The following is a 13356-nucleotide window of genomic DNA, read 5'->3' on the forward strand; positions in this document are numbered from 1 at the left end:
AGTCATGACTAGCATATTATATTTTAGGGCCAATAAAATTTTAAAAAATGACTTACTGACACCGATCGCCTGCATTAAATACAGTCACCTTGACTCCACCAAATACAGTCTTGCCCTCAGAAAAAGCGTTGTAATATTGTCGAAATGTTGGTTTTAAGTTCATATTTAAAAGTATTTTATACAGTGACACAGTACAACACCCATAAGAATTTTATTGGTCAACATTATAATAGCTTAGTCTACATAGTACACTACTGGCCATTAAAACTGCTACACCAAGAATAAATGCAGATGATAAACGGGTATTCATTGGACAAGTATATTATACTAGAATTGACATGTGATTATATTTTCACGCAATTTGGGTGCAAAGATCCTGAGAAATCAGTACCCAGAACAACCACTTCTGGCCGTAATAACGGCCTTGATGCGCCTGGGCATTGAGTCAAACAGAGCTTGGATGGCGTGTACAGGTACAGCTGCCCATGCAGCTTCAACACGATACCACAGTTCATCAAGAGTAGTGACTGGCGTATTGCGACGAGCCAGTTGCTCGGCCACCATTGACCAGACGTTTTCAGTTGGTGACAGATCTGGAGAATGTGCTGCCAGGACAGCAGTCGAACATTTTCTGTATCCAGAAAGGCCCGTACAGGACCTGCAACATGCGGTCGTGCATTGTCTTGCTGAAATGTAGGGTTTCGCAGGGATCGAATGAAGTGTAGAGCCACGGATCGTAACACATCTGAAATGTAACGTCCACTGTTCAAAGTGCCGTCAATGCGAACAAGAGGTGACCGAGACGTGTAACCAATGGCACCCATACCATCACGCCAGGTGATACGCCGGAATGGCGATGACGAACACACGCTTCCAATGTGCGTTCACCGCGATGTCGCGAAACACGGATGTGACCATCATGATTCTATAAACAGAACCTGGATTCATCCGAAAAAATGACGTTTTGCCATTCGTGCACTGAGGTTCGTCTTTAAGTACACCATCGCAGGCGCTCCTGTCTGTGGTGCATCGTCAAGGGTAACCGCAGCCATGGTCTCCGAGCTGATAGTCCAGGCTGCTGCAAACGTCGTCGAACTGTCCGTGCAGATGGTTGTTGTCTTGCAAACGTCACCGTCTGTTGACTGAGGGATCGAGACGTGGCTGCACGATCCGTTACAGCCATGCGGATAAGATGCCTGTCATCTCGACAGCTAGAGATACGAGGCCGTTGGGATCCAGCACGGCGGTCCGTATTACCCTCCTGAACCCACCGATTCCATATTCTGCTAACAGTCATTTGATCTCGACCAACGCGAGCAGCAATGTCGCGATACGATAAACCGCAATCGCGATAGGCTACAATCCGACCTTAATCAAAGTTGGAAACGTGATGGTACCCATTTCTCCTCCTTACACGAGGCTTCACAACAACGTTTCACCAGGCAACGCCGGTCAACTGCTGTTTGTGTATGAGAAATCGGTTGGAAACTTTCCTCATGTCAGCACGCTGTAGGTGTCGCCACAGGCGCCAACCTTCTGTGAATGCTCTGAAAAGCTAATCATTTGCATATCACAGGATCTCCTTCCTGTCGGTTAAATTTCGCGTCTGTAGCACGTCATCTTCTTGATGTAGCAATTTTAATGGCCAGTAGTGTATATTAACAATAAACTGTCGTTAATTCATTTCACGCTTATGGTATATGAATTTAATCGGCTTTATTACTACACAAGTTACTGCTTTGGAAAAAGCTGCCGACACGACATTTTTACTATATAACTACTGTTTATTTGCCAGAACCGTATATTTACTTGATTACCATGTATTTTCCAAAGAAAATATTTTTCTTACCTACATACATACTGAGACCTATATAATACTTACTTGTGACACAGCTTTATAAGAAGCACCTTTACCCATTTAGCTAACAGAACTGCAACTAGATATTCAGACAATTTGTGGAAAAAGTTTCTTATGAAGCATCTTTTTAATTTTCTTCCGTATTCGTAGGGATTCTCAGTTTCTAGCTTTATTTTAGAACTGTTGACTATCTTATCACCACAGTACATAACTCCATTGTGGGTAGGAGGCAAAGTCCAAATGAAAAATGTGTTTGTGACTTGTGTTGTGATGCTGTACATCACAGTTCAGTTGAAACTGATCTTTATTATCAATAACAAAAACCATTAGGAAATAAATGTATTCAGAAATCAGTTTAAGAATTCCAAGCTCCTTAGGCTTCTACAAGATGTACACAACATTCTGACCGCTCGCTTCTTATGCAAAGGAAGCCAACATTCTCGCCTGGGGTCAATGCAAGATAGATGATACACTGAACGCAAGACACGCTGAACGGAGTTTCTTGACTGGTTTATCAGTGTGTTGACTCCATTATAACTTGGCAACCAGCTGGACACCACGCAGTTTTACACACTGTGCTTCATTCTTTAGGGTGACCACCAATGTCTATTTCAGGTACTAACAGTCATTATTGCTTGTTTGAAATTGTATAACATGAATCTTTGAGAGATTAAGACTTAAACTGTTTGCTGTAAAGCACTTGTGGCACTATTCAGCTGTCATCTGGGCTGTGTCTGTCATAGTTGAGTCTGAGCAAGAAAGGTAGTTGAACAAGTTGAGGAAGGTAGGGTCAGGTGGCCACCATATGGGAAATTGAATGTTCAGCTTCCACATTTTGAATCTAAATATTATAATGCATCACATCAAATATTTTTAAGAGATGCATTTTTCAAAAGTCTTACATAGTGACCGCTTTTCCCAACCTCAGGCGATAACGACGCCAGTGCCATTGCAAGAAAATCCCATGTTTGTTGCTCTGATTTCTGGACATATTTTCTAGGAGCCTTGGTGCTCCAGTATCTGAAACAATACCAAGTGGCTGCAGCAGATCGTTTTCAATCGGAATTTTGCATTAGGCCAAATAGAACAGAGAGGGTTTTAAACAGTATATATTAAATAATTCAAAATTGTCACAAATGGATAGAATGATGGATGATAGCTTCGTGCAGGAAAGGATATGGAAGTCAATCTGATCTGTGGTATTATGTGTGATACATGAAAATAACTAATGAATTTATGAATTTTTCGAGTTGGAGGGGGGGGGGGGGGGGTTAAACAGCTTGGCTTCTTTTCCTGACTACTACTGTGGCCACCAGTCTACAACAACTGAAAGATAGAAAACTATAGACCTATATCCCTCCTTCCATTTTTATCAAAAATTTTTGAAAAACTGATGAAAATTAGACTCATAAGCTACCATGACACTTTCAATCTTCTAAATTGTAATCAACATGGTTTTCGTACAGGTTACAGCACAGAAACAGCTAAACAGGCCTATATGGAAGAAATTATTAGACATTTAGACACTAACAAATGTGTGGTAGGAATCAACCTAGATCTTTCCAAGGCCTTCGATAAAGTATATCAACAAATTCTCCTTGACAAACTGGAGGCAATAGGCATCAGAGGAATTGGAAGGAAATGGTTTGAATCCTATCTCCAACATAGAACTCAGGTTGTGGAACTCTCCTCATCTCAGAATAAAGAATAAGCAAAGAATAAGGTGGGTATCTGATGCTAACAAAGTGGCAGTAGGTGTCCCTCAGGGTAGTGTTTTTGGCCCCTCATTATTCTTAATCTATATGAATGACATTGAAAGGCCCAACAGATCATCAAAAATTCTACATCTACATCTCCATTTATACTCCGCAAGCCACCCAACGGTGTGTGGCGGAGGGCACTTTACGTGCCACTGTCATTACCTCCCTTTCCTGTTCCAGTCGCGTATGGTTCGCGGGAAGAACGACTGTCTGAAAGCCTCCGTGCGCGCTCTAATCTCTCTAATTTTACATTCGTGATCTCCTCGGGAGGTATAAGTAGGGGGACGCAATATATTCGATACCTCATCCAGAAACGCACCCTCTCGAAACCTGACGAGCAAGCTACACCGCGATGCAGAGCGCCTCTCTTGCAGAGTCTGCCACTTGAGTTTGTTAAACATCTCCGTAACGCTATCACGTTACCAAATAACCCTGCGACGAAACGTGCCGCTCTTCTTTGGATCTTCTCTATCTCCTCCGTCAACCCGATCTGGTACGGATCCCACACTGATGAGCAATACTCAAGTATAGGCCGAACGAGTGTTTTGTAAGCCACCTCCTATGTTGATGGACTACATTTTCTAAGGACTCTCCCAATGAATCTCAACCTGGTACCCGCCTTACCAACAATTAATTTTATATGATCATTCCACTGCAAATCGTTCCGCACGCATACTCCCAGATATTTTACAGTAGTAACTGCTACCAGTGTTTGTTCCGCTATCATATAATCATACAATAAAGGATCCTTCTTTCTATGTATTCGCAATACATTACATTTGTCTATGTTAAGGGACAGTTGCCACTCCCTGCACCAAGTGCCTATCCGCTGCAGATCTTCCTGTATTTCGCTACAATTTTCTAATGCTGCAACTTCTCTGTATACTACAGTATCATCCGCGAAAAGCCGCATGGAACTTCCGACACTATCTACTAGGTCATTTATATATATTGTGAAAAGCAATGGTCCCATAACACTCCCCTGTGGCACGCCAGAGGTTACTTTAACGTCTGTAGACGTCTCTCCATTGATAACAACATGCTGTGTTCTGTTTGCTAAAAACTCTTCAATCCAGCCACACAGCTGGTCTGATATTCCGTAGGCTCTTATTTTGTTTATCAGGCGACAGTGCGGAACTGTATCGAACGCCTTCCGGAAGTCAAGAAAAATAGCATCTACCTGGGAGCCTGTATCTAATATTTTCTGGGTCTCATGAACAAATAAAGCGAGTTGGGTCTCACACGATCGCTGTTTCCGGAATCCATGTTGATTCCTACATAGTAGATTCTGGGTTTCCAAAAACGACATGATACTCGAGCAAACAACATGTCCTAAAATTCTACAACAGATCGACGTCAGAGTTATAGGTCTATAGTTTCGCGCATCTGCTCGACGACCCTTCTTGAAGACTGGGACTACCTGTGCTCTTTTCCAATCATTTGCGGTACACGGCTGTTAGAAGGGGGGCAAGTTCTTTCGCGTACTCTGTGTAGAGTCTGCCACTTGAGTTTGTTAAACATCTCCGTAACGCTATCACGGTTACCAAATAACCCTGTGACGAAACGCGCCGCTCTTCTTTGCATCTTCTCTATCTCCTCCGTCAACCCGATCTGGTACGGATCCCACACTGATGATACGTTTGCCGTATCCCGTCAGGTCCAGTGGACTTTCCTCTGTTGAGTGATTCCAGTTGCTTTTCTATTCCTTGGACACTTATTTCGATATCAGCCATTTTTTCGTTTGTGCGAGGATTTAGAGAAGGAACTGCAGTGCGGTCTTCCTCTGTGAAACAGCTTTGGGAAAAGGTGTTTAGTATTTCAGCTTTACGCGTGTCATCCTCTGTTTCAATGCCATCATCATCCCGGAGTGTCTGGATATGCTGTTTCGAGCCACTTACTGATTTAACGTAAGACCAGAACTTCCTAGGATTTTCTGTCAAGTCGGTACATAGAATTTTACTGTCGAATTCACTGAACGCTTCACGCATAGCCCTCCTTACGCTAACTTTGACATCGTTTAGCTTCTGTTTGACTGAGAGGTTTTGGCTGCGTTTAAACTTGGAGTGAAGCTCTCTTTGCTTTCGCAGTAGTTTCCTAACTTTGTTGCTGTACCACGGTGGGTTTTTCCCGTCCCTCACAGTTTTACTCGGCACGTACCTGTCTAAAACGCATTTTACGATTGCCTTGAACTTTTTCCATAAACACTCAACATTGTCAGTGTCGGAACAGAAATTTTCGTTTTGATCTGTTAGGTAGTCTGAAATCTGCCTTCTATTACTCTTGCTAAACAGATAAACCTTCCTCCCTTTTTTTATATTCCTATTAACTTCCATATTCATGGATGCTGCAATGGCCTTATGATCACTGATTCCCTGTTCTGCACATACAGAGTCGAAAAGTTCGGGTCTGTTTGTTATCAGTAGGTCCAAGATGTTATCTCCACGAGTCGGTTCTCTGTTTAATTGCTCGAGGTAATTTTCGGATAGTGCACTCAGTATAATGTCACTCGATGCTCTGTCCCTACCACCCGTCCTAAACATCTGAGTGTCCCAGTCTATATCTGGTAAATTGAAATCTCCACCTAAGACTATAACATGCTGAGAAAATTTATGTGAAATGTATTCCAAATTTTCTCTCAGTTGTTCTGCCACTAATGCTGCTGAGTCGGAAGGTCGGTAAAAGGAGCCAATTATTAACCTAGCTCGGTTGTTGTGTGTAACCTCCACCCACAATAATTCACAGGAACTATCCACTTCTACTTCACTACAGGATAAACTACTACTAACAGCGACGAACACTCCACCACCGGTTGCATGCAATCTATCCTTTCTAAACATCGTCTGTACCTTTGTAAAAATTTCGGCAGAATTTATCTCTGGCTTCAGCCAGCTTTCTGTACCTATAACGATTTCAGCTTCGATGCTTTCTATCAGCGCTTGAAGTTCCGGTACTTTACCAACGCAGCTTCGACAGTTTACAATTACAATACCGATTGCTGCTTGGTCCCCGCATGTCCTGACTTCGCCCCACACCCGTTGAGGCTGTTGCTCTTTCTGTACTTGCCCAAGGCCATCTAACCTAAAAAACCGCCCAGCCCACGCCACACAACCCCTGCTACCCGTGTAGCCGCTTGTTGCGTGTAGTGGACTCCTGACCTATCCAGCGGAACCCGAAACTCCACCACCCTATGGCGCAAGTCGAGGAATCTGCAGCCCACACGGTCGCAGAACCGTCTCAGCGTCTGATTCAGACTCTCCACTCGGCTCTGTACCAAAGGTCCGCAGTCAGTCCTGTCAACGATGCTGCAGATGGTGAGCTCTGCTTTCATCCCGCTAGTGAGACTGGCAGTCTTCACCAAATCAGATAGCCGCCGGAAGCCAGAGAGGATTTCCTCCGATCCACAGCGACACACATCATTGGTGCCGACATGAGCGACCACCTGCAGATGGGTGCACCCTGTACCCTTCATGGCATCCGGAAGGACCCTTTCCACATCTGGAATGACTCCCCCCAGTATGCACACGGAGTGCACATTGGTTTTCTTCCCTTCTCTTGCTGCCATATCCCTAAGGGGCCCCATTACGCACCTGACGTTGGAGCTCCCAACTACCAGTAAGCCCACCCTCTGCGACCGCCCGGATCTTGCAGACTGAGGGGCAACCTCTGGAACAGGACAAGCAGCCGTGTCAGGCCGAAGATCAGTATCAGCCTGAGACAGAGCCTGAAACCGGTTCGTCAGACAAACTGGAGAGGCCTTCCGTTCAGTCCTCCGGAATGTCTTTCGCCCCCTGCCACACCTTGAGACGACCTCCCACTCTACCACAGGTGAGGGATCAGCCTCGATGCAGGCAGTATCCCGGGCAACCACAGTCGTAGTCCGATCGGGGGATGCGTGGGACGAGCTGACCGTCCCCGACAAACCCCCATCCGGACCCCCACAGTGATGCCCATTGACAACAGCCTCAAGCTGTGTGACCGAAGCCAACACTGCCTGAAGCTGGGAGCGAAGGGATGCCAACTCAGCCTGCATCCGAACACAGCAGTTGCAGTCCCTATCCATGCTAAAAACTGTTGTGCAAAGAACGTCTGAACTAATCCACAGAGAGCGCAAACAAATCGACACAGAATTTAAACAGTTATTAAAATACAAGATTGCCTAGTAAATGCAGTAATGCTGCTACTTGCGCACTGCTGACACACTGCTCGGCGGCGGAAGGAGACTACGCGATTTTACACTATTCAGGTACTAAAACGCGATGCTACAACTCTCAAATACTATAATACGCCCGAAATTTATGAATTAAACACTGCAAGTACCAAAAACACGCAAAGAAATTAAGAATTAAACTATGTAACAAATGAGTGAGCTAGGAGTATACGACTTGCTGCTGCAGCTACTTATCCAACGGCGGCAGGGAGCACACTGACTGTGACCAACCGACACTGGCCGTTCAAAACAAAAACAGAAGACAGACGACTACGCGAATTTACACTATTCAGGTACTAAAACGCGATGCTACAACTCTCAAATACTATAATACGCCCGAAATTTATGAATTAAACAATGCAAGTACCAAAAACACGCAAATAAATTAAGAATTAAACTATGTGACAAATGAGTGAGCTAGGAGTATACGACTTGCTGCTGCAGCTGCTTATTTGCAGATGATACAAGCATAATTATAAGTGATGATAGTAAATTCTTATTCACTACAGCTGAAAAAGTTCTGAAGAGTGTGCAACAGTGGTTTTACGCTAATAAGTTAACACTCAATTTAAATAAAACAAATTACATACTGTACAGTAAAGTAAATGAGAAGGATGATCACCATATATCATTGAGTGACCATGAAATAGAGAAAGTCTGGTCTACAAACTTTTTGAGCATTTACATTGATCAGCACTTGAGCTGGAAAGATCATGTCACATACATATCCAAAAAACTCAATTCAGCATGTTTTGCACTGAGAATAATTTCTAAAGTTTGCAGTCCAGAGTGTACAAGATTAGTGTATATGGCTTATTTCGATTCTATTATGTCCTATGGAATAACAGTCTGGGGTGCAACTAAATGTCACTTGAGAGAGGTTTTTAGATTATAGAAAAGGGCCATTAGAATTATTACACACAGCCCTCCACAAACACACTGCAAGCTCTTGCTCATGCAGCTAAACATACTTACAGTACCATCTTTTTACATATTGAAAAACATACTGCATACAAGAACACGCTTGAGTAGTTTACGTGTTAATTCAGAACTTCGTGACTACAATACACGTATCTGTAAGAATCTGCATGCAGTAAGAACAAAAAAAAACAAAAACTCAAAAACATGTGAGCCACTATGGAATAAAGCTTTATAATACTCTGCCACTCTGCATCAGGGAAACAGAAGATTAAGTAAAATTTAAGTCAGAATTAAAAAAGTATGTGATAAATAAATGTTTTGTAGCATAGAGGAATATTTTGAATCCTTAAATCACTAACTTATCGTTGTATCGTCACTATCATGTTGTTCTCATTGTCAGTTCTATGTCTCGTTCATACCATTTTAACCCTAAATTATTAGTAATGTGTTTTCCAAAATGCACTAAATATACATAAATTTATCACATACGGTACATATTAAAAGGGCATGTAAAAGAACAACCCATTAATTCAATGTTTTAATTTTCAACATATTATATAATGTTAATTTTATGTGTTTGACAGAAATTTGTAATATTCTGCTGTGCATGTTCTGGGCAGTATTGTGACAATTTCTATATCATGTAAATGATACAAAGGATGATAATAAATAAATTAAAATGTCTATAGCACTCGGGACAGCGTTTTGTCCACATACATATGTGATGACCTGTGGAATGATTTCGCAGCATTCCTGAGAACCATTCATCCTTGGTAAGCAATACTGACAAATTAGGTTGCGAATACGTCCACAGAGTTCACGATCACTTGTGAATGATCGTTGTTTCCGCTTGGGGCTATGAAGCCTTCCAGTAAGACCTTGTATCTTGTCACAAGTTCAGATGTCCACAAACGGTTGGAACAACAAAGTTGAAGACTTCGAAGTACTTCCCTGCACGATAAATTCGCCGAATACTATCACGAATGAACGTCAATCGTTGTGAGAGCTGTCTGAATCCCTGGCGCCACCTCTCAGCAAGAAATGTTGTGAAAAACCTGTCAGTTTCTTACTAAGTAACTTCCACCTTTTATAGTAGTATCACACTGCTTCGAACGCGAGCTGCTTTGGATACTACAAATGGCCACAGTAATGTAGCTGCACATACTATTCTAAAATATCTTTGAATTGACATCTACACCAAATACCTGGCCGGCCGGTGTGGCCGTGCGGTTCTAGGCGCTTCAGTCTGGAACCGCGTGACCGCTACGGTCGCAGGTTCGAATCCTGCCTCGGGCATGGAGGTGTGTGATGTCCTTAGGTTAGTTAGGTTTAAGTAGTTCTAAGTTCTAGGGGACTGATGACCACAGATGTTAAGTCCCACAGTGCTCAGAGCCATTTGAACCAAATACGTGGGGTACATAGTGCGCCAAAGTCTTGTGTCAAAGTTTCGTTTATCGTTCTGCATCTCATTGTAAATTACAAGCCGGTCCAGCATTTGCCCAAGAACCGAGTGCATGTCAGGCCACCTCGCTATAGAATCATTGTGAAATTCGGTCATCTGTGATATCCACCGATTATTAGACCTATTCCTAATGGGTTTCTCTTTCCTAGCAGATGTTTCAAAACTGCCGACAGATTTTACATTACAAGCGATCTGGCGAGGATTAAAACCCGATAAATCTCTCAAACAGCTCGGAATTTAACGAGAATCCAGTTTTCTAGAGTCTGTTAATTTTTATTTCGTGACACGATTTCAGAATTGAGGTGAAACATAGTATTACACAACATTCTATCATTTCAGGAGAATCACGTGCTGTCCAGCGAGCACTCTGAACTACGAGGACGGCTCAAATTCCGTGCAGTGGCGGAATATGTAGTGCTGTACTGCGGCTCACAGCGTGGGATGGTCGACCAGGTGTCTCTGGTGCTGTTCCCAGTGTGCTTCTTCCTCTTTACGACGGTGTACTGGATCTCCTACGTAAGCGAATCACGAATGCGCATGAATGGCTGACTCTGGGCCCAGGTTTGGAGCAGTCGTGTAGTGCGAAGGGCACAGGGCACAGTGGAGTTACTACTCTTTGCTTACGATTCAGCTCCTCTACACTTCGCCCGTTTTTGTGCTTGGACGAGTGTGTCTCTTTTCAATCACATATCTTTCATTTTATTGCTTCCGCAGCTGATACCACTGTTGTCAGAGAACTTCTAACCTACGTCGACTACTGTGTAGTTAACAAAACATGCTGTGATTTCTAAGGAATTTTCCAACGTTTGAGACTCCCGATGAGCTTTTCAGGTAATAGAAACAACAGATTTTTAAAGGTTTCGTATTTCTTTTCAATACGGAAGCAAGGCGTTAAACTATGGTTCATAAAGTGTCGTAACTTCAGGTTTTTTCGCTTTAATGTAAGTGAAAATCAACTGTAAATACTGGTATTAAGGCTTAAATCTGTTTACAAGTCATAATTATCTTTTTTCGTAAAAGAATACGTTATACAAAGCGTTCTATTACTATCTGTACAATACGTCTGCTAACTTATAACTTAACCTCTAATGGTAATATTTAAATAACGTCGACTACTAGTTATTAGATCAAAGAGACATGGCTATCTCCGGTTGTCATTCTTAAAAAATCAAAAAAAAATTAGTAGTGGGGCTGCATTCTTAACCGCTTAATCAGTTCTCCCTCACAAATCATATACAATTTTTGTTCTGTATTCTATTTTTATAACTAATAATTGATTGGTCCCTGACTGAAGAAAGGCGTTCTTTGTGTAATGTTGAACTATTCCATTCATGCTCTGAGCTTACACTTAACTCATTAATCTTGCCCATCTAAAATGTCATCTTCGTCATCAGCTTTAGTCGATTCCATCGCTTTCGTAGACTGCCTATACTTCTGTCCCCTATTTATACTTTTCAGTGGTAATCTGTTGCTACTCATTCTTGTAATAATTACCATTTTTCTGCTTTACTGAATTTTATTCCTTAGTCTTTTGATTCTTGTCCCTTTTTCTTAATGTTACTGCTTCAGCCTGAACCCTTACTATTGCAGGAAATTTGATTCCTGGAGCTTCAACATGGCTCTCTTGCTGTTTCTTTACAAACCCAAAAATCGCTTCCAGATTCGTTGGAACAATCATTTTTAATATAATCTTAGCCTTTTTAATTTTCGTGTTTTGCTTCTTAAGTAATCATTTAATTCAGAAAGTGTATCATGTTCGAAGTCATCACATTCACTGACTTCAGACGGGACTTCACCAAAACAACGAAGTGAATGATTTTGCATGAAACATTGTTTACTGCACCAGTAGAGATGCGAAAGTCTCTGCTCTTCTCAATGATATAAAATCCTGACAGTGCACATCGTAAACGTCGCCTGTATATTTTGCCTTCGACCTTTCCTTCCCGAATAATGATAATGGACGCATCGTTAAAAATATGTGTGAAAAGGAAAATTTTTCGACGTGGATGTACCGGCAAGCAAGAACAAAAAAGAAATAGCCAAGATGTAGAATAATCAGGTACAGAATTGTTTGACGCACCTACATTTCCCAATAAGAATGACACGGCAGCGTTAACTAAGTTTATTTTTCCCACAGAATACCATTTTCTTTCTTTAAAATGTTGTTTGCTACATTAACAGTATCGTGTAGTTGTAGGAAGATTTAAAATATATTCGTCATGCTGATCACAGAAATCCATGTCAGACGAAGTTTTTGTTTAAAAATATTATTAACTACGTTATTCGTCTTGTAAATATGTCGATTTTGTGTGCTTACCACTGAAAATCTTTTTCAGATAAATCTTATGCGATGTATTTGGTTGGTGCATCGGTTCGTGACGTTTTTTCGTAAGTTTCAAAAACACAACAGATACAAATAACAGAGACATTAGTCACCAACAATATATTCTCTTTCACTATTTACAACAATCTACCAATGCTGAGGTAACTTTTCGATTCCGCCTCCGTAGAAACCACGTGGTTTTTAGGCGAAGAATTGGTAGAGCCATGTTCCAAACGTATTTACATCCAGAAAGAAATTTCCTTGGAGGTTGTTCGATAGAGAGCGAAAAACATGAAAATCTAAGTGCGCAAGATCACATGAATAAGGTGGGTGCGAAATGATTTCCCAACTTAACGCCTGTATAGTGTTTTTTGTCACAGAACGCAGGCAGGCGTTATCGAGGAGTAGCATTACTTCACGCATTCTTACTGGTCGTTGTTCTTCCGTCTGCAAGACGTCTCTGTTGTTGACAATAAATGTGAGCAATGATGATTACACATCGAGGAAGCAAATCGTAATAACCACACCGTCGCTGTTCCACCAGATAAATAACATTTTCTTTTGAGGATGGGCGCAGGTCTTTGTACAGGGAGTTGCTGCTTTGTTTGAACTCAACCATTCCATTCTTTTCCTTATGTTAGCATACATGCACCATTGCTCGTCAACAGTAAGGATACAGTATAGGAACAGTCGATGTTGCTCAAGAACCAATTCATGACAAACTATCTGAGATGCACATTTGGCCACCTACTGACTTTTGTGATTTTCGCTTAGAGCATGTGGTACCCATACACTCGATTTTTGTATCTTCCCCATTGCATGCAA

The 13356-nt window shown here is 42.0% G+C and overlaps 1 protein-coding gene across 1 annotated transcript in view; it reads left to right on the forward strand.

Annotated features, from left to right (window-relative positions):
• The window catches only part of LOC126194889 (glycine receptor subunit alpha-4-like), a 108075-nt gene extending 97318 nt beyond the window's left edge, over positions 1-10757 (forward strand). The window contains exon 11 of the mRNA XM_049933281.1: positions 10548-10757. Within this exon, the coding sequence (XP_049789238.1) occupies positions 10548-10757 (210 nt within the window). The remainder of the gene's footprint in view (positions 1-10547) is intronic.
• The last annotated feature ends 2599 nt before the right edge of the window (positions 10758-13356 follow it).

This window comes from Schistocerca nitens, chromosome 1 (genome assembly GCF_023898315.1).
Source record: "Schistocerca nitens isolate TAMUIC-IGC-003100 chromosome 1, iqSchNite1.1, whole genome shotgun sequence".
Classification (NCBI taxonomy): Eukaryota; Metazoa; Arthropoda; class Insecta; order Orthoptera; family Acrididae; genus Schistocerca; species Schistocerca nitens.